The following is a 26,929-nucleotide window of genomic DNA, read 5'->3' as shown; positions in this document are numbered from 1 at the left end:
CAATTTATGAGAAAGGACAATAATATAAATTAAGCCACCCACATATTTTTTTTTTCATTCCTGCTTATTTCCATTACTAGACTTGGCGAACAGGAGGGAGAAATAAAAACTTAGTAATAGCGAATGATGAAAAGGACGAAAGCAGTGTATGAATATTATAGTGTTAAATCAGGACATGCACACACGGCCACATGTTTGACAGAAGTGGCGTATCAGCTGATGGTCACGTGCACAACTCTACCGCTGGCACCATGGTTCGATCTCCGCAGCTGTAAACACTTCTTTAGGACACTCACACCCAGGAGTTACTCATATGCAGGGATTATATATACACACACAACACCAGTACCGCTTGTTACAGCTACGCGTGATATTATAGATACAACACTAAGGGCCGAGACGCAAGCCGAGGCCGGGGCCGGGGTTCGAAGGACGGGTGCTCGGCGCGGGGCAAGTTATAAAGCTGCGGCGCCACGGCTGTGTTCCTGTTACGTCTGTGTTAATGCCGTGAGTGAGTGGTGACCAGTGACCCGCAGCGCACCATGACCAGACGAAAGCGACCCGCAGCTATGCCTTGTAAGTCACACATAAACAAGCACACACTAGTATACAGGATAAATACTTTCACCTATATGCATCTTTTCACTCTTCCTACCAACCTATCTGTATATCTACCTGCGTACCTACGCCTACTAGCCTTCCTCATTACCAACTTGTTTGAATTCATATATACATACACACCAGACGGATAATATGTAGATGAAATGGGCGGCTCCCCACACATCACTTTAGTTCTCATGTCATCAGTGTCCTAAGTGCACAGTGCCACGACTACACTTCGAGCCACTGTCACAGTCCAACACAGTGGCTTTGTAGTCGCCAAACCAAACTATTCAACCTTCTGCACTCCTTAAGGGGCCGGCCGTTTTCTAACCTTGTTTTCTTTATTCAATGGGTTATTGTCATGATTTATATACCAGATGTAAAGGACACCCTATGCATAAGATTTAGCCAAAAAAAAAAAAATCTTTCCATTTTTTACCAATGACCATTTTTGTAAAACACAAACACTACACAAGTAATTTCTGCAGTCTTTAGTATAAGTTTGGATGCTTACTAACCCATTATGTCGAACTGTGAAAGTGGCTCATGATCAAAAACACCAAAATGGGGGGATCAAGGGGGGCAGAGCCCTTCCATAGGGAATAGGAATAGGTTACAGTATTATCCAAAAGAGTTGTAGGGGGTGGAACACCGTCCCTGTTGGGAGGTTAGGTTAGGCAGGAGGGTTTGATAACAACTGGGAGAACTGCTTTCCTGATCAATGATCACATTATATCTTATGTCAGGTTAATATGTCCAGGATGTATAAAAATCCCCCATTGTAGCAATATGTGGTTAATCTAGCTAATATTCTAGCTAACTACTGCTTCTTATACATGGAAAAACGTTATGATTCTATGAAACACTCCTCCTGTATTTTCAATAGTACGCATTTGACTGCTGGTCCACAGAATATTTATACCCATAGCTACAAATCGTCCATAAAACATTTGGACTGTATCATCATTTTTATGAAAAAAAATATTATACCTCAGATTTTTGTTTTTGTTTTTTTTGTTTTTTTGCCTCGTTACAGAGAGAAAAAAATATATAAGTTCATGACTGAAAGAGATACCATAAATGGTTTTATGGATGAAACATTTTTCTTTTCCTTAGCTCTCATGTGATACTACCATCACTTTTATGATACGTTAGAAACTACGGGAGTAGTGTTTCTTCAAACACCAAAAACTTGAGTTTTGAGAAAACGGGGGTTTTCTCAGACATCGCCTGTTATAGACACATAAACATCTCAATTGTTATCCCTGATATATCTAATAATGGGACTACTTGTGACCTCACTTATATAACATTATGTTGTTCTCATTTTTTTTATTTTTTTTAGGCTCTTTCTAAGAAGTTTTATATGTATGCTGATTTGACATCTCTAATCTTTACTTGTAGCCCGTGGAGAGGAGATCCAGAGTGCCCTAAAGGAGCGCATTCTAGTAATTGATGGAGCCATGGGCACCATGATTCAGCGCCACAGTTTGGAAGAGAATGATTATCGAGGCCAGGAATTCATAGATCATGATTCTTGTCTGAAAGGCAACAATGATTTGCTCTCCCTAACACAGCCTCAAATCATTCTTGATATCCATAAGGTTTGTGTAATGATATTTTAACCTCTTTTATGTATTATTTATTTTTCTTTGTTTTATCCATCTGTATTGCTTCATTCCCTCCAGAACCCCCCATCAAGGAAGTGGCCACAACATCCTTCATAAGGGTGGCCACAACACCCTCAGAGGGAATGGCCACCACACCCCTCCAAGAACATCCACCAAGAGAGTGGCCATAATCTAAGGAAGTGTCTATGACCCCATTCATGCAAGTAACTGTTATGCCCAGCAAGAGAATGACCACAACAAAAGAGTCCCCATCTATGCATTGCAGTACACTCAGCCCTTGTCTCTTGCTGTTTATTAAAATAGATTTCTATTCTGCTCCCTTCATGTTTTATGAGCATCTATGAGAATGAACTTTACTAGAAAAGCAGTGTCTAAGCAAGGGTAAATTGTTTTGCACTGTCATTTTAATTTCTGATAAGAATATTACAGAACAGGGAAACTTTTCTTTCTCCTCCAGATGATTAACCCTCCCCTTTTGCTCCATAACTCATTCATGTCATGATACCACAAACTTTACTGATCAGCATAATCTTAGCTATTATCTTTCCTTCTACTAGTTAACACTACTGACCTGTCACATCTTATTTATCAACACAGTTGAACAAGTAAATTCAGACTGCACCATATTTTCTTTCACCAATGTTGTAGTACGAGAATGGAATATGCTCCCACCTTCAGTGGTCCAGTGCAACACGATTGACTCCTTTAAAAACAAGCTCGACAACAACTCCTTCCACTTAATATCCACTAAAATAGAAATTCCAAGTTTTGGTGCCATTTGATTAATATAATTTCACTTAGATTTAACCCTTTCAATATGGTGATGCATATGTCGGCGTCACAGTATGGAAAGGGTTAAGAGGAAATGGAAGAGGATTCATCCTCTTCTAAACCTCTTAATCCTCTTCTAAATCTCAATCTTCTTCCATTTCCTCTTAGAGGTTTAGAAGAGGATTAATCCTCTTCCATTTCCTCTTCACCCTTTCCATAATGTGACGCCGACGTCTGCGTCACGTATTGAAAGGGTTAAGGACAGACCACCTAGTCTGGACCATTGGGTCTGTGTGGCCTGAATATCTATATAAATCTATCTATGTAAACACAGATATGTATGAGCATTTATAGCAAGAGAATATGATCCAAAGTGCTTCAAAGAAGCCTGTATTGATTATCACTGGGTTACAAAAAAAAAAAAATTTCTTAAGTTTTTTTCAACTGATTTAGGACAAATTTGCACCGCTGAATCCGAAAATGATACCTGTTTTTCTCAATCAGGTTAAGTTTTTGTGCTAAGTCAACTTATAAAAAATCCAATCTTATAACTAAATTGATTACATTTTAGTGACATTTTTGGTTGATTTTTGTTAATATTCCTTATCTGAAATAGGTTTATAAGATAAAAAAATTGTTTTCTAATACAGTTCATTAATTAAATGGTTCAAAAATTGATAAGTGTACATTGAATAGTAGACATTGATAAAGGCAAGTACATGTAAATTGGATATTACCTAGGTCATCATTGTTCAAAATTCAGGGCATGAACTTCCATTTCTTCGAACTCCTAGAATGCTCAGCGGTAGGGATGTCTCCCTTCAGAGTCCAACAGTAATCAGCCATCATGACTGCATCCCTGATACCAGGTCTCCATCTCTTTCATGTCCTGATGGAATCTCTCCCCCTGCTCATCACTCATTGATCCCAGAGTCTCAGGAAACCAATCCATACGTGAGAATAAGTAATGCATTTTGATGCTCATGTTGCATCTGAGGTTTCTGAAAGCAGTCAGCATATCGGTGACAAGTTCTGCCTTCCAGGCTTCCAGTTCCACTTTGTTCAGGGGGCTTCATGGTGCAGTGGTTAGCACACTCGGCTCACAACCGAGAGAGCCCGGGTTTGATTCCCGGGCGGAGTGGAAAAATTTGGGCGGCTTTTCCGATACCCTACGCCCCTGTCCACTCAGCAGTGAATGGGTACCAGGTATTAATCGGGGGTTGTGTCCCATCTCCTGGGACCTGTTCCTTCCTCCTATAATTTCTTCCCCTTCTGTCTCTCTCTGGCATATGACCACAGATGTTGCGCCGACTAAACGAAACTTTCCAACTTTCAACTCTGTTCGTTGAGTTTTCAAACTCTGGATCTCTGATGAGCTGATGGAGTTGAGAACCGTCAAAGATGCCAGCTTCTAACTTCTCTATGGTCAATCCTGGAAAAGCATGGCACATGTAAATGAAGCAGCCACCATCCTTGTCCAGAGCCTTGGTGAACTGTTTGATCAAGCCGAGCTTGATGTGCAGCTTTGGGAAGAGTATCCTGTCTTTGTCCACCAGAGAGTTGTTATGACATTCCTTGCTCTGCAAGGCACCATTCCCTCCCGTACAGGCCAGTCCTTCTCCGTGTATTGCTGAGCTTTTTCCTTACTATCCCACATGCACAGTAAGCACGGGTACTTGGTGAACCCGGACTGGTGTCCCAACAAAATACAAGAAATACCAGTTAGTAAAATATTGGTGCATGTAAACTCTTCAGAATTCGTTTATTTAAAGAAATAAAAAAAGAATTTTGCCTCATATAAATAGAAAATACCCATTCGTGTAAAAAAAATTAAATAAAAAACATCATGTGGCAATAGATAAAAAAAGTTGACCTGATTGAGCAAAACCAATGTGATTTTGGATTCAGCACATCAAAATTGTCCTAAATCAGCTAAAAAAAACTTACACGATAAATTTGTTGTTGGCCAGTGAATTATTAATCCATAATGCATCATATGGATATACTTTCCAGGCATATATATTTGTTTTCTCAGTTCTACCTCTAAACCTACAGCTCAGTCTTACTTGCAACAGGCATACTTGGAAGCTGGTGCAGACATAGTGGAAACTAACACATTCAGTGGAACAAAAGTTGCCCAGGCTGACTACCACCTAGAACATATCTGCTACAGGTAAGGCTTTTAAGTACTTCTCAGTTTTCATATAAAAATTACATTTTTTTCTTGAAATTGATCCTTTTGCAATTAGTTTCCCTTACAATTCTATTGATGATATAACTGTACATTTAAAATTCTTATTTAGCCTCAAAAGTGTAGTGCACAGCACATTTAGCTACAAATCCACGGGTTTGTGTTTGAATCCCATCCAACACAGACAGCACACAGCCCACCCAACTGTAAATTCTCCCTTTTAAGGTGGTAGGAAAGAGGAATGTAAACTGTGAAATTCCAAATGTCACACTTGCCTTGTGTCCCTAGATAATGGGTTCTAACCCACCCTAGGCTCAAGGGCTAATGAGGAGATAAGCACCAAGGCTACACACAGCTATAGCATATGCCCCCAAATTTAACTCACTAGAAGCATACTAGATTACAATTAAATATTCCTGTAGGAATAATTTCCCTGTGACATAAATTAAATGCACTCCATTTTTCCTTTATCAGATTGAACTTAGAATCTGCTAGACTGGCCAGACGTGCAGCAGATGAAGTATCAGAATCATCAGGGCGACAACGATATGTGGCTGGTGCAATGGGTCCCACCAACCGCACTCTTTCCATCTCCCCATCTGTAGAACGGCCAGATTATAGAAATATTAGTAAGTTACAACCACACATTATCAAAGTGAATTCTAAACATAAAAATAGATAAATGACTCGGCATTTGTGAAATCAATGTTATAAGTCACAACCTTATGAAAGTACTCAGAGTATACATTGTTACCCTGTAGTGTCAGTCAGTTATTCAAAGTAACCTGTATCCATGAGCTTGTAAGTTAGAAGCAAAAATCTTGTTTTAGGAATTACGAGTTTCATTGTTTTATACTTGACTATGGTACACCCAGCTTTGCACATACAATGCCTGCAATCAAAATCTTTTCCTTACTAATTTTGGAAAGAATGAATGCTTCTGTTAATACATTACAGGAAATTATGTAATTTAGAACATTAATTTGGATTAGATAAGATTGAAAATTATATGATACATTTATTGATGCACAATTTATTATATGGTGGACAGGGAAGGGAGAGGTCTGTGGGATGTCCTATAGATAGAGGTAAATCATTTAAAAGATGAATGAAGGCCATTCACAATGAGGTTGCCTCCTGTGAATGAGAGGATTGCAACAGGGGCAAGAGTTTGTGTTGGTGCAGTAGTAAGACAAAGGGTGTGTATTGTGGCTTTCACTTTTCATATTCATATTAGAGTTGAAACCAAGAGAGAGGGATGTGGTTCAAAATTTGCTTTCAACAACATATAGCAATCCTAAGCAGCAAAATTCATTGTAAATGACACTGTCCTGAGAGTGAGAGGAAGGTCCAAAAAACAGTGGGTGGAATTAATAGAAGTTGTAGAAGAAAAAAACTTAACAGTATATTTAATAACATATTGATGTAGAGTATCAGAAATCCTTATTTAGACTGATTTCTTCATCCTATGTACAGTTAGGAATATTGAAAAGAGTGAGGAATTTTTCTTGGAGCATAAGCATAAGCATGAGTGTTCAGTTGAAGAAGAACATACTCAAGTCATGATAATTTCTTACAGCTTGGGATGCTTTGGTGGAAGCCTATATGGAGCAAGCTCGAGGACTTCTGGATGGTGGGGCAGACATCCTTTTGGTGGAGACTGTCTTTGACACAGCAAATTGCAAGGCTGCCCTTTTTGCCATTCATACCCTGTTTGAAACAGAGTATGAACCAGTACCTGTGTTTGTAAGTTTTTAGGATGCTGCTTTTTATAACTGTTAAAAATACTCTTTTTATTTGAATTCTCTATAGTTCTATATAACATGATATTTAATCTGTAGTGTACTGTTGTCTTGCAGGTGTCTGGTACTATTGTGGATAAGTCTGGTCGTACTCTCTCAGGCCAGCTGGGAGAAGCATTTGTGATCAGTGTGTCCCATGCAAATCCGATGTGGTGCGTATCAGGATTAATGCTTGTCCCAGTGTGATCCACATTATAAACATTACTTAACTAACTACAATAGTTTTTAATTTTTATATTATGCTCTTATAACTTTGGTTTTGACTCTTAGAACTTATCTCCTCAGCATTGGACTTAATTGTGCCCTGGGTGCAGTAGAAATGAGACCATTTATTGAAAACATCAGTCAGAACACCACTGCATTTACTATCTGCTACCCTAATGCTGGATTACCCAACACATTTGGGGATTATGATGAAACCCCAGAGACTACTGCTAACTTCCTGTTTGAGTTTGCCAAAGATGGCCTTGTGAATGTAATTGGAGGCTGCTGTGGAACCACCCCTGATCACATCAGGTACTGTGTCTTGACATATTGACTAAACAGAGAGGATAAACCTTTAAAACTGGAACAGTTCTGGAATTGGGAAGATAACGTACATTACTAATTTTTCAATGGTTTCTAGGGCCATTGCAAAAGCTGTATCTACTATCAAACCCCGTTGTCCTCCCTCTGCTCTCTATCCAGATGCTCAGCAGTTGTGTGGACTTGAGCCAATGAGAATTACTTCTGAGACAAACTTTGTCAATATTGGTAAAACTTTTACTCATAAATATCATAATCTTATTAATGTCTAAGGTGGCTGATTATTGGTATATAATGTTGCACCATAATATTTTCATTTCCTTTGCTGATGACTTTTTTCTTATTTTTTTTGTATTACTTTACGCTTAGTGGTGTTTTCCAGGTGAAAGGTGTAATGTTTCTGGCTCAAAACGTTTTTGTCGACTGATCAAGGAAGGACGATATGAAGAGGCTCTTGCTGTTGCAAAGACTCAGGTGGGTTTGGAAGTCAGGGATAAACTAATATTCCACCACTTTACTGCTGAGCATGATGAAGTTGCATTGTATGCTACATATTTCTTGATACAGCATTTACAAGATTTTCCTTTATTAGTTTTTTTTCATAAATTTGGTTTTAGATTACATTGACTAATGTATATTATATAGCACATGCAAGCCTTTGACATGATGAAGTTATATCATTCACATAAGTATGATCTTAAAACACATTTGTACCCAAAGTCATTACTTTGAATGTTAAACAAAAATTGCATCCTCTTTTACTCTATTTTTAAGACTGAAATAACAATAGGAAACCAACTGCCCAGGTTGAAATTTGAACCCAGGCTCACAGGTTAGTAGCTAGGCATGCTAACCACTACACCACAGAGTGCAATTAAAGAAATTCAGCAAAGGCTTTGGATGCCCCACAAGAGTGTAAAAATCCTATTGACATGCACAGAAAAAAATGGCAAACCATAGACAGGCATTGAATTTGGTTGCAGTCATAAGTGCTATTAACCCCTTCCTGGCAGCAGGGAGGACTCTGCCACAAATAGTCCTTAGGTCTATATAGAGCTTCCCTGCAGTTGATGCATTCCAGATTAATGTCTATATATAGACTCACAAAATGAAAGATACATATAAATCTATGTATAGATGTTTTTGCATAATTCTTGCCATAAATGAGTCATAATATGCATGATTCATATGTATATGTATGTGACGGGAGTCAGTCACTCACACCCATTGGTGCAGTAATTTCCAGGACTTGTAACTCAGTTGTGGTTTTCCTTCCTTTTTCCAGCTTTCTTTAGTTTGTTTTTTAACATTTTCTGTATGTATCTAAGTACTCATTTCCTTTACTCAAACCTGCATCCTCAGGCAGTAATGCACAGAGGATAACTGTTAAATAAGAGCAGTTCCTTGTTCAAGGAGTAAGCCTAAGATGCCAAATATCTAATTATATGAATGATTATGTGAGTAAGAAGAAGAAAGTGTTTATATATAAATATTCCTATAAACTAGCGTAGTCACATGAGAGGAAACATCTATTTATAGACGTACTGTCAAATAGTTACACTTTCGAAGCATTTATATATTATATAGATCCGCCGGGAAGGAGTTTAATGGCTTTTACCTGCAGAAAGGATATGATTATGAACTAATGGACTTGACAAAGCAACACCCAGCTGTTTCTGTGTTACTTGCCAACCTCATCATGGAACCAATGCTTTTATCAACATGGAACTTATATATTGGATCATAATTATGACTTTGGTCATGAGATTTTTCCTGCTTAGTGCTCAACATAATAATTGCAATTATTAATTAACATGATTATTTTTAACTTCTAAGGAACGTACACACAAAAAAAATTAAATTATTAGTAGGCATCTGCTTTCATCTCACTGTGAACATCTTCCAACCACAAAGGTGGATTCATGCATGCCAGTTATAAAAATTACATGGAAAATAATGTTAATCACTTGGACAGGTTGAAAATGGTGCCCAGATCCTTGATGTCAACATGGATGAAGGCCTTCTGGATGGACCAGCAGCAATGTCCCGTTTCCTCAAACTAATATCCACAGAACCAGACATTTGTAAGGTAAAACTACATATAAATGTCGACAACTGTATTCCATTAAGAAAATACTTATAATTATGTAAACTTTTTTTTTTTTTTTTTTTTTTTTTTTCCAGTGGTCCCTTATTTTTCTTGTGACTCTCAAACAAAGAAAATGTCTTCTGCTTTACTTGTATAACTCAAAAGAGATAGTCCCAAGCTGTGCACATATGGTTGGTTATTGATATTTATTGTCTTTCCATTCATTTTTGACAGGTTTCTTCCATATTATTTTCTTCTCTATCAACAATTTGGTGTGTTTCACTTGCCTTCAGGGTTATTCACCTTTCTTAAAACAAAATATCTTGATTAGACACGCATACAAATGCACATTTACCATCCAGACATCAACATTATCCAATCCTGAAAATATTTTAACCATTTCTATGATTTTAGTCATTTCATAGAATGTTTTTATCAGGCAGACTTACTGGATATAGTTACTGACTACAATTATTTATTATATGATTTAATTGTTTGTATATTTTACCATGTGAGGAGCTTAACTGTCATGCTTATAAAAATAATCTTTATCTCAAGTAATGAATACTGTACGACACAATTATATATATATATATATATATATATATATATATATATATATATATATATATATATATATATATATATATATATATATATATATATATATATATATTATAGTGTTTATTTACAAACTTTTTTTCAGGTACCTATTTGTATTGACTCATCAAATTTTTTCAGGTACCTATTTGTATTGACTCATCAAATTTTGAAGTAATTGAGACTGGTTTGAAGGTAATACAAGGGAAATCTGTGGTAAACTCCATCTCCCTGAAAGAAAGTGAAGAAGATTTTATTTGTAAAGCTAAGCTAATCAAGAAGTATGGAGCAGCAGTTGTAGTTATGGCTTTCGATGAAAATGGACAGGTAAGGTTGATGAGTGATAAAGTTCAGTTATTGTTATTATTATGATTATGATTATTGTGTATCCATGAGATATTTGGATTATCCCTAAGGCAGCATGTCATAAGAGGTAACTAAAAGAGATGTAACCTTTAATATAGGATGCTGAGATCAGGGATTGGTCTCCCTCAACTATTTTTGCTTTGACCACTTGTCACAGTGGTCACATGACCTTTTTGACCCCTGATGTTGCAGGACTGGATAGTAGTAGTGCCCCAGGCTGTCCATCCATCTGATTGCTAGAGCATTTTGAATATAGGAATTAGAAGAAAATTATGTAACATTATATTCTTCTCTGGTATCATTATGGATATTTATATATCTTTTTTTCTTGGGGTAATGTTTTCAGGCAGTGGACATAGATGGCAAAGTAAGAATTTGTCAGCGGTCATATAAGATTCTAGTGGAAAAGGTCGGCTTCAACCCAAATGATATCATCTTTGATCCTAACATCTTAACTGTAGCCACTGGAATAGAGGAGCACAGTGTGTATGGCATCAATTTTATTGAAGCTACCAAAATAATTAAGGTAAGAAGAATTACACATACGTCAAGCAGCATGTGAGTAGTCAATAGTAAAAAGGTTTTTTTTTATAAAGATGCAAGTTTTGACATGATATATTAGGTATTGATACTAATCAGGTAGTGACTAGGCTCATGTTCAGATGTCTCTGTAATTATCAAATCATCAACATATTCCCATTTTTCAGGCTACCTGTCCTGGAGCACGAGTAAGTGGAGGAGTGAGCAACTTCTCTTTCTCATTCCGTGGAAAGGAAGTGATGCGTGAAGCCATGCACTCAGTCTTTTTGTACCATGCTATTAAGGCTGGGATGGACATGGGGATTGTAAATGCTGGCTGTCTGCCTGTGTATGATGACATAGAACCTGAGCTGTTGAAGTTGTGTGAAGCACTCTTATGGAATACTGATCCAGACTGCACAGAAAAATTACTAGCTTATGCTGAAAAGAGCATTGGTCAGTCGAAAAACATTGCTGTCCAAGATGACTGGAGAACTAAAAGTGTTGAAGAGAGATTGAAGCACTCCTTGGTAAAGGGAATAGATAAGTATATTGAGGAAGATACTGAGGAAGCTCGTTCAGATTCAGTAAGATACCCTAGGCCACTGAATGTCATTGAGGGTCCACTTATGAGTGGTATGAGTGTGGTAGGGGAGTTGTTTGGTGTTGGAAAGATGTTTTTGCCGCAAGTCATTAAAAGTGCACGAGTCATGAAGAAAGCTGTTGGCTACCTCATTCCGTTCATGGAAGAAGAACGAGCTGCAAGGATGAATCATTCAGGAGATAATGTATCAGAAAATGCAAGATACAATGGCACCATAGTTTTGGCCACTGTGAAGGGAGATGTCCATGATATTGGGAAAAATATTGTGGCAGTAGTGCTAGGCTGCAACAACTACAGAGTTCTTGACTTGGGTGTGATGTGTCCCTGTGATAAGATCATACAGTGTGCCATTGCAGAGAAAGCTGATGTCATAGGACTCTCGGGACTCATAACTCCTTCCCTTGATGAGATGATCCACGTTGCCAAGGAAATGGAGCGAGTTGGCCTCCAGGTACTTTGTTATTACCTTAAAGTTAATAACATCAGTATTTAATAATACATTTAGAGAATCAGTAATTTGTAATGTCATAATTTTCACATTGCCTCTGGATTCCAATAGTTTTACCACTTATGGCTTTGTTTGCACCATTAAACATACATACATGTTTTGATACATGCTTTGTTTTGGCATGTATTGAGTGACACAGTTATCAATAACCAATAATTTTGATCCATTCCTATAATTTTTGTCAGATTCCTTTGCTGATTGGGGGAGCTACAACATCTAGAACTCATACTGCTGTTAAGATTGCACCTAAATACAAAAATGCTGTGGTACATGTGTTGGATGCTTCCAAAAGTGTGGTGGTGGTGAGTACTTTGTCCAAACAAGTATATACTAATTAACAACTATTGAGTTATCAACAAAATGAGGTGCTTTGTCTTGCAGCTATATCTGTGTGGATTGTTATTAATTTTCTCTTTGTAAAAGAATATCTAGAATAGAACCCTCAACGAGGTTTAGATGAGGAAGAGATTATGTATGTCAGATTTTTTCATGAAAATACATCAAGGAAGTGTCTAGGGAAGGGTATAAGACTATGCTGTTTGCTGATATTGAAAAAACATATGATAGACAGACAGGGAGCCTTTTGAAGTGTTTTAAATAGATTTACCTATAAGATCACATTTATTGGACTTTATATCTTTTTCTTTTCTGTGTGTGGGAGTTTATTACATAGGATTTTTTTTATTTATTTATTTATTTTTTTATTTATTTTTTTTTTTTTTTTAGTCCACATGAATGTTTACACCATATCAGTGGTAGCAACGGTGATGCCGCTCCCCAACATTAGCATGTCCCTTTTATTCACTTTCAAAAACACTCGAGGAGAACATACACATTTACTAACTTTAATTTCTCACTTAATAGTTGAGTAACAAGTCTATTAGATGATAGATGTTATTTTTTCCCAAATCTCTGTGTTCAGATCTGTAAGATAATAATATCTTACTTCAGATTTTTTTTAGTCTAATGATAAATTTTGTTCTTCAGTGCTCATCACTACTGGACAGAAAGCTTTACGATGATTTCATTGACGATCTCAAAGAAGACTATGAGATGATTAGAGAAGACCATTATGAAAATCTGAGGGAGAAAAAATACGTCAGCCTTAATGAAGCACGAAGTCGTTGCTTTAAGATTGACTGGAAAACAGGATTTCAACCAGGTATGAGATGCTTTTTATTCTTGTTGGAAGACATGTTGAAGAGACTAATTCCTGATCAATACAGTTATCATTCAAAATGCTTATGTCAATCGTTCTATCTATTTATATTTCCGATGCCCTGCTCCCTCACGGGAACATCCCTCCAGGGGGTGGCCGCAGCAGAAGTGTCTCCATCTCTCCCTGTTCTGGCACTCCTCAGCACACTCAGTCCTGCTACTTCCAACTCTCTCGCTCCAATACTCACTCACCCTATTGATTCACTTCACAGGTGGTCTTCCCCTGACACCCCCTCCGTCAATCCTTCCATCATACACTCTCTTCACAAATTCACTCTCATTCATTGTCATCATGTGTCCAACTCAGCGTACCACACTTCACCCATTCGACCACTTCACAATTCTTTCCTTTCGCTGTCTCACCCATCCGAACCTCTCATACACACTTTCATTGCTTTCTCCATAGCATCCTGAAACACCACTTGCAGCCCTTATATAAGTCTTTTCCCCTGCACATAATCTTGATTACTGTGCTGCATTCCATGTCCACGTCTCTGATGCATATGACAGAGTTGGTAGGATAATACTATTCCTTATTCCCCTCTTTACTCCTATGCTCACATTTCTTCCTCTCATAACTCTCCAATGCACCTACTACCTGTCTGCCCTTCACTGCTCTTTCCCTCACCTCACCTTCCATACTTCCATCCTTACATAAAACTGTCTCCAAATATTTAAACCTAGTCACCTCCTCCATTCTCTCTTCCCCCAGCATTTATCCTCCACTTTGTTATGCTCTATGCTCTAACTGTACAGCTTTGCAAAATCAATGGTCTGCACTCTTGCCCTCTCAAATGTCATAACCTTACTCTTTCCAGCATTCACTTTTAGCTTTTTCCTCATACACACCCTTTCAAACTCATCCATTATCCTCTGTAGTGTCCCCTCATTCTCTGCCAGCAATACTGCATCATCTGCAAACAGGTCTGCCACCAATGATGACTCCTCTGTACCTCTCACTTTCAGCCTTGGGCCTAGCTCTCCCACTCTGGCTTTCATTTCTCTCATGCAACTGTCCATATACATATTAAAAAGCTATGGTGACACCACACACCCATGTCTTATACCCACACCAACACCAAAACTCTCATTCAACTCACCATTCAAACATACAGAGGCACTCGCATCCTTATAGAAGGACCTGATCCCCTCAAGCAAATGCCCTCCCACACCATATATCCTTAGATTATTCAATATACCTTTCCTGTCAACCATGTCATATGCCTTCTCTGAGTCCATGAAACTTGCAAACAGCTTCCTATCCTTCACTAGGTATTTTGCAGCTAGCATTTTCAGTGCAAATATTTGATCTACACAACCCATCTCTTTCCTAAAACCCCCTTGTTTGTCACCTACACTTTTCTCCGTTATTTTCTTCATTCTCTCATTCAAAACCCTTCCATACACGTTTCCTACCACACTGAGTAGATTTATTCCCCTGTATTTATTACAGTCACTTCTGCTTCCTTTCCCTTTGTACAGCAGCACAATAGCCCATCCCCAGTCCCCTGGCACCTCACCCTGTTTCCATGCTTGGTTACATATCCATAACATCCAGTCTACACCTACATCTCTTTTGTACTTCAGCATTTCTTCTGTTATGCCATCAGCTTCAGGGGCCTTTCCCTACTCTTAACTACTTCATTGCCTCCTCTATCTCACCCCTTTCCACCTCCTCTAGTGGATCTGGCTACCCTACATTAATCTTGATTTCTACACTAGTCACTTGTGCTCTCCCTCCCACACTCATTCATTACTCTAAAAGTGCTGCTTCCACACCTCCTTTATCTCCTCATTCCCTTTCACAAGTACCCAAGCTCTCTTCTTTATGCTACAAATGTCACTCTTTCCTCCCCCCATGTCTCTTTTAACTTCTTTCCAGAAAATATTTTTGTTCTGGTATTTTAGTGATATTTCCCTACCTAAAGCCATATCCACTCTCTCTTTACTTTCTCTAACCCACCTGTTTACCAGCATCTTACTCTCCCTGTACTTATAAGGGTTTCTTTTTTTATATTCACTATTACACTGATACAGTAGAATCTCATGTAAATTGCTCTTATTGAAAAAGTACCTTTATTTTTATTTTTGCTTCTATGGAATCATCAAACATACTTTAATTTTATTCTTTGGGTTGGGTGATGATGCTGCAGCTCACTTCTTAGATTAGGATGCAATGATTGATTCAAATGCTGATTAAATGTTAAGTCAGAAATAATTTTTTGCTCTGTCAAAGAAAGACTTTAAAAAATCAAGGATTACTCAGATGGACCAATATAGACTCACCTAACCAAGTATTGTTAAATAGTAGCATTCAATTTATAATCATGCATACCTCAAATTGACATGCCAAATTTAACTTGAATGAAATGGAATTGTTGGAATCATGGTTTGCATTTTGGATCTCACAACAGGCTGCTGCTGTTGAGTAGAATAGCAATTGTTGAATTAAGTTCTCGTATGAGGTTATACAATAGTATTTTCATAACAGTAAATCCTATATCTAACTTCCTTCTGTATGACAAAAATTTAAGTTATGAAACCACATATACCAATATACATTTTCCTGCTACCACCATGTCTGTTGATTCCTTAGTGACTGCTTGTCCTGCCTCTGCCAGAGATAAGATAACTAATGAGCAAATTTTAACTGAAGTAATGGTTGTGTATTTTTCTCTTTCAGTTGTTCCTAAGGTATTAGGCATAAAAGTGTTTGACAATCATGACCTGTCATCATTGGTGCCATACATTGACTGGAAGCCATTCTTTGATGTGTGGCAATTACGTGGAAAATATCCTAACCGTGGCTACCCAAAAATCTTCAATGATGCCACAGTTGGTAAGTTTCCTCAGGTTTTCATACCAGAAGAATCTGTATAGCTATATTTTGTTAATTCTGATTATGCTGAAAAATCTTAGAAGAAAGTGAGAATAGAGAAAAAAATACAAAAAAAATACACAAGTTGGGTAATTGATAGACAGTGTGGCCCTGTGTCTAGTGATTTAAGGTGATTTAAGAGATCGAAAAAATGCCACTATAGTCGGTTCACCTAAGTCTGAAGCAAGCATTATTGTGCACTGGCAACCTGCTGTCACGTGTCCGATTTCATATATGCTAGCCTACGCTTAGTAGACAATTGTCAGTGTCAATAATATGCAGCCAACAATAACAAATACCGCCAATTATAGTCGATTTTGAGTAAAAAATATTAGTAATGTCGCAAACAGCTGTTTTATTAATATAAAGTCTACTAATTGTAAATGTAAATCAGCAGTCTTGTAAATTTAACAAAACAGCTATTTGCAACGTTACTAATATTTTTTAACTCATAATCGACTATAAATGATGGTATTTGTTATTGTTGTCTGCATATTATTGACACTGACGAGTGACGACTATTTACTATGCGTAGGCTAGCATACAGTATCCACAAAATCGGACCTAACGTGTGACAGCAGGTTGCCAGCGCACAATAATGCTCACTTCAGACTTGGGTGAACCGACTACAGTTCAGAAACCACTAGTTTGGGGGGCAAGCTTCGAATGGTAAAAAATAAAGGCAGGCTGGAACCTTTATTTTTGCTCTATTTCACCTGCTTTAAACAACTGAAACTCGTACTTATATATAAATATAAATACTAAAAGAGTAAGGCAACAAAAATTGTTTTCAAATGCTTTGAATGTACTCTCTATTAACTAATAATGTTTGACGTTGTGTGTATGTCAGCTAACTGAGAGCCCACACCACTGCCACCACCATTGTTGCTCTCCTCTTCAGTCAGCCTCCCTTAGCAATTCACTCCTCTCATACTATTGCAGCAGTTCATGACCATTAAATCCAGTAAAGTCTTCAGGGTTAAGATGGCTGAGCAAAGCAGCAGGTGCAACCTCACACACCTGCATTCAGTTTACATGTTAGGCTTACAACTCCCCCCAGGAGGGGGGAGGTTGAGCCAAACAGTCATAATTGAAAGAAACATTCGTGGAGGGCAAAAAGGTACAAAAGTGTTGACACTTGGCACAGTCACATAACTATGACCTCTCCTTTGTTTACAAAATTGTGCTTCCCCCCATCCCCACCACCAACAGCACAGTGACTTGATGCCATCTTGATGCAGCTTGCCTACTCAGTCCTCCCAGCCCATGGGAATGTTTTCACTAGTTCTGCAGCTTTGGTCTTTATTTACAAAACTCGGCACTGTTTCTATCCTATCGCTAGACTTGAAATCATTAGTAATCAAGCACAAGCCACAGGGACCCACTGTAATTCTTTCCATGATAATGATAATTAGGGGTGCACTGGAACAAGCCCTCTCTAGTTCCAGCCAGAACTGGAACTCGCCAGAACTATCAAAAAGTTCCGGCCGGAACCGGAACAAGAATACTTCTATTCTTGTTCTCTCTACTTGTACTCTCAGTACTCATGGAGAGAGAGAGAGAGAGAGAGAGAGAGAGAGAGAGAGAGAGAGGTCTGTCTAAAAGTGATTTTACATACATTAAGAAGACTCAAAACGTTGCATTTCTCTCTAGTTGATATTAAGTTGAAGGAAGAGAGAGAGAGCTTATTTTGAAGGACATCGTGTTACACTGGACCACTGATGATGGAGCTTATATTCCTTTCACATCTAGCGAAAAGTGAAAAAAAAAATTGGTGTCAGTGAATTTACTTGTCTCATCTGAGTTTTTACATTACATTTCCCTATGCAAAAGTGTCATCGATCATAAACAATATTGATCTGTCACATTCGTGAAACCATTAAGTATTTTAAAACATTGATCAGTTTTTCCTCAGGGGCTTCTCAGAGAGAGAACATGAGAGAGAGAGAGAGGAGAGAGAGAGGAAGAGATACACCTTCTAATTGTATATCCTTTGCTCATAGGGGAGACCAAAAACTGTACCGCATATTCAAGTGGGGTCTGACTAAAAACTGTTAGAAGCGGAGTATTACATCTTGAGCATTGAGCGAACGGCACATTTAACTTTAGCGTTTTTTTAATCTCACTTTCAAACTTTTTTCTCGTTCAACTTGGAGACTGGCACTTGTCTACGTTAAGGGCATCTCCCATCTATCCGACCAAGCTGAAATTTTGTGCAATCCTCTTGCTTTGCCTGCCTGTCTTAAAGTGAGAACGACCCGATTGCCAATCTTTGTGTCTGCAAATTTAATTACTAATGCGAGTCCAACAAGTCGTCGTTCGTGTAAATAATGAAACTGGGCCAAGATAAGAGCCCTGAGGACCAGAGGCGCCACTTAGTACTCAGGAGCCACTCTGATTAAACACTATTAATTGTTGTCTTTTACTCAACCAATTCGCAATCCATTGTAATCCATTGGTTGATTTATTTCAATACCTATTTGCTTTAATTGTAAAGTAATTTTATGATGCGGACAAACAAACGCTTTCTGAAAATCAAGAGAGCTGTCAGTGATTGATTTGGTTCATAAACAGTGAAGAGGTCGTTATAAAGGGTTAATAGATTTGATAGGCAGGAGAGAGAGAGAGAGAGAGAAGGAGAGACCGAGAGAGAAAGAGAGAGAGAGAGAGAGAGAGAGAGAGAGAGAGAGAAGTAGAGAGAGAGAGAGAGAGAGAGAGAGAGAGAGAGAGAGAGAGAGAGAGAGAGAGAGAGAGAGAGAGAGAGAGAGAGAGATTTCATTTTGTTTATTTGTCAATTTTTTATCAGGCCCAGAGAACTTTCTTCCACACCCCTGTCATCCATTTATGAATGACAAGGGTGAGGATCCCCACAATGGACCCATCAGTAACTGATGTGTCCAGTATGAGTCTAGTCATTCAGCTGAGCTTAATACAGTAACATAAATGAAGAATTAAGAAATATCAAGGTTTGAGTTTGATTTGAGAATTGTAAGGAGTATGATAACTGCTTAGATGTTAAATAAAGGTTCCGGTTCCATCTGGTTATTTTATGATAGCTCCGGCTGGAACCAGAACTTGTTTATTTGTCATAAAAACTGAGGTTCCAGCCAGCAATAACCGGACTGAACCAAGTTCCGGTGCACCTCTAGTGATAATGATGATATATCCATATTCAGCCTCTTGTTTACCTACAGTTTTATAAAATTAAGTGTATGACAGGGAAAAACTATTTCGGGAGTTTTATCACTTAGAGGCAAGGAAATGGTTCTTAGTGGGCATTTACTTAATAATCTTTGTATTTTTTTCTTTTTATGCAAAGTTTTTGCTTATCCATTTACATTATTTATTAATTTATCAATCAAACTGGGTATTTATTTTCCTTATATGATGAGTTATTGTCTATTTACATCATTTGTTCATTTACCAATTATTCATTTTTATTTATGAGGGCAGGAGCAGAGGCTAAACATGTATTTGATGATGCCCAAAAGCTCCTGTCCAGGATCATCTCCCAAGGCAGCTTGCAAGCTCGAGGAGTGGTTGCATTTTTCCCAGCAAACAGCAATGGCGATGACATAGAGCTCTACGAAGATGATTCACGATCTAAAGTAATGACTAAGCTTTTTGGTCTCAGACAACAGGTAAAGTATTAAAATTTAAGGCAGTACCTAGTGAGTATGATAATTCTAATCAGTATCAGTTCACACTGACCCTAAGTATAAGTATAAAAAAGGGGGTGTCATCCCCATATTGTGAGAGATTCTTCTAGCATAATGAATCCATTAAGTAACGGCATGCCTATAGCAATACCAGATGTAATGACTGCTAAATGTGGTGAGAGATATCAATTATTTCAATATTGCCAATGAAGAAAGCAGTAAAAGGAATTTTGTTGTAAGGGAGGAGAGAGGGGTGGTATTGTTTCTAATTTTCAGTCTTGTTCTAACAACCAATATATCTCTATATAGTGTAGATGCTCAATTTCTTATTGAAACTTACCCTGAAAGGATCGATACAGGAGGTCTCTTTTCCTTTTTTATTTATTTATTTATTTATTTATTTTATAAACCTTTTCTTTGTGTAACTTCACATTGTCATGTTTCCCATACCCCCATCAGGCTATCTGAGTGTGATCACCCAGGAACATCCATGAACTTCATTACTACACTAATGTACTCTACACTAAGATAGAAGTTGATCATTAGAGCAGTAATATAGTGTCCATAAAGTGTAGAGCACTACACGTAGGGAAATAAAGCATTTCTTCTCAACTCAAGCTCATCACTATACTGTCCAAATCCCTTATGCAAGAGTTAACCAGCATCTTCACTCTTTCACCTGGAAATTGTTAACACCCCCTGTTCTGGAGTAGCACTGGCTACCACTGTGGGCAGATGCTTCAGCGCTTCTGGGGATTGGTGGCTATACATTAGAGCTGTATGTCATTGTCTCATTACTGCAACAGGGTTTCCACATTTTCTTGAGGCCACAAAACCCTTAAGCATGATAGAATGATAGACATCAAAGTGAATGAAGTATAATTCTTTTCCAGGCTGAAAAGGAGGCCCATGGTTCTTTCTGCTGCATCTCAGATTTTATTGCTCCAAAGGAAAGCAGCATCCAAGATTATATAGGCATGTTTGCTGTCAGTACTGGTTTTGGAGTCGATGCCTTGTGTGCACAGTAAGTAGATGCAGTATCACAGTATGGACATTTGAACAATTTGTTAAAGTTATCATCTGCTGTGCATTTTGTTTTACTTGAACTAGTTTTATATCAATTTGATTAAGAAGATTAATTCATTATACATCAGTGGCCCAACATGAGTATACATACCTAAATAAGTTTTCAGTAAGTATTTGTTTTGAGAATTAACAGAGAGAGAGAGAGAGAGAGAGAGAGAGAGAGAGAGAGAGAGAGAGAGAGAGAGAGAGAGAGAGAGAGAGAGAGAGAGAGAGAGAGAGAGAGAGAGATTTATATAGATTTACATAGACAATCAGACTACACAGACCCCATGGTCCAGACTAGGTGGTCTGTCCTTAAACCTAAGTGATTCTACATTAATGAGAGAGAGAGAGAGAGAGAGAGAGAGAGAGAGAGAGAGAGAGAGAGAGAGAGAGGGAGAGAGAGAGAGAGAGAGAGAGAGAGAGAGAGAGAGAGAGAGAGAGAGAGAGAGAGAGAGAGAGAGAGAGAGAGAGAGAGAGAGAGAGAGAGATATTTGCTTATTTACTGACATAATTTTTTCAAGATTTCAGAAAGACTATGATGACTATAGTGTTATCCTGGTGAAGGCTCTGGCAGACAGATTAGCAGAGGCATTTGCTGAAGAACTCCATGAGAGAGTAAGAAGAGATTTATGGGGCTATGCTAGCACTGAAAACCTTGGGGCAGGTGATCTACACAGAGTTAAATATGAGGTGAGTAGCTACTCAATTTTATAAAGAAAGTATTACTCTAAAGAACATTCATGAGGATCTCCATTATTTTGGCCCAGTCTTTACAATTTTCTCCTTTTCAAAGTAAACTTAAACCTCACTTTCTATACCTTTTTTGTTTATATTTGTCCTCTCTACCAGCTAGTGAATTTTCAAGTTTCTATTGAATTAATGTATTTATCACCTGCTTATCTTCAGGGGATCCGGCCTGCTCCAGGGTACCCAAGTCAGCCTGACCACCAAGAAAAAAAGACTATGTGGAAGGCAATGAAAGTGGAAGAACTAACAGGTATTGGCCTTACTGAAGCATTGGCAATGACTCCAGCCTCTTCAGTCTCTGGCCTGTACTTTGCCCACCCTGAAAGCCACTACTTTTCAGTTGGAAAAGTAGAAAAAGATCAGGTTGGTCCTTAAACTTCTAAACCTATGTTTGCTGAAAGAGTAAAATGATACTATACTTTGTCTACTTCTAATCCATAAGATAATAATTTCAATTAATTTGCCAGGTCATGGATTATGCTATTCGCAAAGAAGCAGATGTCATGCAAGTGGAAAAATGGCTCAGCCCTAATTTATCCTATGACCCAGCAGAGGAGTAAGTTGAGTTGATGAGCACAAGGATACGAATATGAGTAGTTGACATGTAACTATATGTATATAGAATATCAGTGAGATAATATGCAGAGGAGTGGAAGAAAAAGATTTGGGAGTGACCATCTCAGAGAACATGTCACCGGAGAAACACATCAACAGAATAACGGGACAAACTATGAATTTGCTGAGGAACATAAGGACGGCATTTGTGTATTTGGACGAAGAGATGATGAAGAAAATAATAGTTACAATGATAAGGCCAAGGTTGGAGTATGCAGCAGTGGTCTGGTCTCCTCACAAAAAGAACATAAGAAAGCTGGAAAGAGTACAGAGAGTGGCAACGAAGATGGCACCGGAACTTAGGGATCGGACTTACGAGGGGAGACTCAATAGCATGGGGCTCACAACCCTGGAGAGAAGAAGAGAAAGAGGAGACCTGATAGTGGTGTACAGGGTGGCGAGTGGGGTGGAGAATCTGGACAGAGAGGACCTGTGTGTGTGGAGCGAGAGAGAAACGAGAGGACATGGAAAGAAGTTGAGGGCGACCACGTGTAGGCGAGATGTGAAAAACTTTAGCTTCCCAAACAGAAGCATTGAGCTATGGAATGGACTGGAGGAGGTGGTGTTTTGTGCAAGAAACATTCATGATTTTAGGGAAAAGTTGGATAAGAGAGGATATGGAGACGGGACAGCGCGAGCGTAGCTCTTTTCCCGTATGTCACAACTAGGTAAATACACACACACACACACACACACACACACACACACACACACACACACACACACACACACACACACACACACACACACACACACACACACACACACACACATATTCATATACACATACACACATGCACGCTCAATGCTTACCACTTCCTACATGTCACCCAACTGGCTGAGGTTTGCATCACACTCAGGCCACTAAAAAATTTTGCTGGCAGGAGCACCCCTTTAGCAAAGGGGATGGGTGTGTGGCATGTGAGGTTCCAGCAGCATTTATAGATTGGTTCTCCCAGCTCGATTCTCCCAGCTCAAAAAAGAGCAGCTTCAAGGAGGGTACTGACTGACAGTCACAAGTTCAGCATGTCATCAGATCTTGAGTGAATAAGGCGGGGTTCCCACTATTCCATTTTGACGGATCCGTCGACGTTAATGACGTCAAAATGACGTCAGCGAAACAGCGGCCGCTCGGCACGGATGATCCACTCCATCAGTCCATCGCTTATCATTTGTTGACAGACATATGGACAGTATTAACCACAACTTTTTGTATACGTTATTTTGTAGCTAAGTACCTCTTTCATATTTTCATGATATCTAGGATATTCATTATCACTGAACTGGCACCACCACCCCTTCCCCGGATCCAAAAGTTAACGAGTTCATCTCTGGACGGGCTCCGCGCGGGGCCCGGGCTCCGTTGATGATGTCACTGACGGGTGATGGATCCATGAAAACGAAATAGTGGGAACCCCGCCTAACACACACACACACAAAAAAAAAAAAAAAGCAACACTTTACACAAAAAATTAGGATATGTATCATTGAGTGTTCAGAGCAGCAAATGATTCTCATCTAGGGATGTGTGCATCTACTTGAGTTTTAATAAATCTGTTTCTATTAACAATTTTTTCAATAAAATTTTATTTAACATTGTCTTCACTTTACTTCCTTCTGGTATGTAGCCTACTAAAAATTTGCAATTATTCCATTTTACACTGTCAATAGCTAACTGTCACATGCCTAATTAACAATTTTTGGCATGTCTTGTCCAAACACATTTACAAACACATTTACAACAGAGCCTTACTAGTAATTAAATGATGAAATTAAATCAGTGTAAGAGGATTTTGGTAACTTTAAGGCAAATTTAGAGAAAAAGAGGAAAGGTTTCTGGGCCAATATCTATTTTGAGGCTCCTGGGACATCACCACTAAATTGTTGTCAACCAAAGAGTCCAAGGGAGCCATAGAGACCCATGGGCTCAGTCCAAAGTCATCAGGGAAGGTGAGAGGGCAAGGTATCTTATCCAGCTGGAAACACACTAAAATTATAGAAATTTCCTCCCTAAAGAAGATATTGAGTTACTCTCTCATGTACCAGTGACAGTAGTATAACATTTCAACATATTAGTGCTGTTCTGGGTTCCTCAGTTTTACCAGTATTATTATACATGTAGGCCTGAGGAAGCCAGAATGCTTAGGGAAATATAATAACAATTTAGAGGGTGGAAATTTTGAAAACAAAAAATGGTGCTGATCATACAATGTTGATATTGAAATATGTCATTTTACCACATGAGGATGACACACACACACAAAATAATGTTGCTGCTACAACCAGTCGTACTGAAAATAGATACCAGTATCTGAAATGTACAGTACACAGTTTGCATTTATATCCTGCATATTCCATACCAGTACCAAAGTCAGTTCAATGGACAGTGTCACTCAGTAAATGGACATCTCGCAATGCACAGCACAAGCCTTTCATGAATCATCACCAGATCTTGAATGAATGGGTTTGTGGGTCAAAACAAACAAGCATGATCTGAGTACATTATTAAGCAAATAAATCTTTAAATTTTCATAAAATATTTTAAAGACTGGCATTGTTCCTCAACAAGCAGCAGTAAAGGCAAAGTAAAAAAAAAAAAAAAAAATCCTGCCAAGCATAGCTCCTCTTATAGAAATTTGCCATTTCCTTTACTATAAAAAAAAAAAGTTCTTTATATGATTGCATTTTTAGTTTTTATATTATTATATATCAAAAAACATCTTTGAAGGCCAACAGCAAATAATTGTGTGGTGGAACAATAATGGTACGGTTGGGCTATAGTAAAAATACTGCACACACTGGAAATTGTTGAATCATAATCCATCAAGCATCGTAACTTCTCTTTATTCATCTCGTTCAAGAATGCCTCTACTCCACAAATGACCTTAAATTGCATCATGATACTGACATTTTATGCTAAGTAACAATAATCTCATTATTTAGAATATCAAATATATTATCAGTAACTTCATTGATAACCTTAAGTTGTGGAGAATTGAAATTTCTGAGGAAGGTAAAAGTTGCATGTGTCACTGGCTGTAGTGGCATCAAGGATGGAAGGAACTGCATTGCTGTAGACATCACAATAACCACCAACTAGAGGAATACACAACATAGTTCAATTATAAAAAATAAAAAAAACTTTTATATATGTATATATATATATATATATATATATATATATATATATATATATATATATATATATATATGTATATATATATATATATATATATATATATGGGTAACTGAATAATTACAACCAAATTGTACCTAAATATTGTATATTCCATGAGGTATGGCCAATCACAAAGATGTATTCTTGAGTAACCCGCAAATGCTTACCTTGCCTATAACTGGAATTGCTACTTGATATGTTTTACTTAAACCTATTGTGTCCATGACATCAGTGAAAATGACTTTCACCAAAGGACCATAGTTTAGAAGGTAGTACTGCACTCCTTTTCTGAAATAAAAGAAAACTACATGGTAACCCTAGGATTCCATGCTTTCATACTAATATATAACTGTTCCTGATACTTCGACTCCACCGCGCCGCTTCTACATCATTTACCATGTTACTATCTCTACACTAGAGAGTCAAGCTTTTTCTGCAACTTTAAAACTCATGAGTTTCTGCAACAAACTCTTGGTTTTAGATGGCAAGTCAGTATCATATGCAAACTTGCTACTATAGGGGCTACTCCACACCATTAATAAATTTTGCACCAATAACCCCGGCCTACTCGTATTTCAATATCACATTCGCTATTTTTTTTATTCCCCGCCCCCTAACCTACCCTGGTTGTGACATACGTTTGAAAGGCATTAAATCATTCAGTTTTAAAAAAAAATTGCTACTGACCCGATGGTTCCAGTTCAAATGTTGTGACCAGAAGATTGAGGCGGGTCTGTAGTAATCCGAAGAGCAAATCTTACCTTTGATCATGGTGATCTTGACTTGGTGTTCCTATTCCGTTTAGTAACGCTGACTTGCTCTGTTGGGGATTAATCCCTCCGTAAGCTGCAGTTGCTGACAGGGTCAGCACTAGCATGGCCCAAAACATCCTGTTACCTCCCGCTGAAATATCTGAATGGCACGCAGGCAAGTTAGGTTTTTCATTGCTCTGTAGAACAATATGCGCTGTTGCAGCAAGTTTGACCACCTATAATGGAAATGTTTATATATAGAATACAGTCAAGATTTTTACTAACGACTATACTTTAGTGCTGCCTTCCAGGGATCCCCTTTGCTGTGCTTCTTTCCTTGGTGACGGGAGCACGTACCAGCCTTCCTCAGCTCATCACCTCAAGTGATACTTCAACACGTTTCGAAGCTCTGCCGTCGATCACAAATTTAATCTAAAGTACTACTTATACTAGCGGTCATATAAGAAAAATACTCCGTGTGAACTATTATTTTCTCTATTTCATCTTATTTATTTGTCTATTTATATTCTCTAAGAGGAAAGCTTTATACTCAGAACACACACACACACACACACACACACACACACACACGAGAAATATAGAAT

The 26,929-nt window shown here is 38.1% G+C and overlaps 1 protein-coding gene across 1 annotated transcript; it reads left to right on the top strand.

The window, feature by feature from the left end:
- Positions 1 to 276: 276 nt before the first annotated feature.
- Positions 277 to 23,990, top strand: LOC126998938 (methionine synthase-like). Its single transcript, XM_050861217.1, has 21 exons — positions 277 to 576; positions 2,008 to 2,207; positions 5,081 to 5,178; positions 5,671 to 5,825; positions 6,776 to 6,942; positions 7,056 to 7,150; positions 7,284 to 7,514; positions 7,624 to 7,751; positions 7,906 to 7,997; positions 9,499 to 9,612; positions 10,354 to 10,539; positions 10,925 to 11,104; positions 11,286 to 12,152; positions 12,395 to 12,511; positions 13,197 to 13,371; positions 16,111 to 16,266; positions 19,759 to 19,946; positions 20,858 to 20,988; positions 21,554 to 21,722; positions 21,939 to 22,142; positions 22,247 to 23,990. Exons 1-21 carry the CDS (start codon positions 543 to 545, stop codon positions 22,337 to 22,339), a joined length of 3,780 nt encoding a protein of 1,259 aa, XP_050717174.1. The 5' UTR covers positions 277 to 542; the 3' UTR covers positions 22,340 to 23,990.
- Positions 23,991 to 26,929: the final 2,939 nt, after the last annotated feature.

This window comes from Eriocheir sinensis, chromosome 15 (assembly GCF_024679095.1).
Source record: "Eriocheir sinensis breed Jianghai 21 chromosome 15, ASM2467909v1, whole genome shotgun sequence".
Classification (NCBI taxonomy): domain Eukaryota; kingdom Metazoa; phylum Arthropoda; class Malacostraca; order Decapoda; family Varunidae; genus Eriocheir; species Eriocheir sinensis.
Note: the sequence above shows the minus strand (reverse complement) of the source record. Positions and strands in the feature narration are given on the sequence as shown.

What these genes read in the sequence shown, in the direction of transcription:
- LOC126998938 (XM_050861217.1), top strand. Translation starts at nt 543, where the DNA reads ATGACCAGACGAAAGCGACCCGCAGCTATGCCTT. An exon ending in ACCACCCCTGATCACATCAG is followed by an intron (nt 7,515 to 7,623) that starts GTACTGTGTCTT and finishes AATGGTTTCTAG; the next exon opens with GGCCATTGCAAAAGCTGTAT. An exon ending in CTTCCAAAAGTGTGGTGGTG is followed by an intron (nt 12,512 to 13,196) that starts GTGAGTACTTTG and finishes TTTGTTCTTCAG; the next exon opens with TGCTCATCACTACTGGACAG.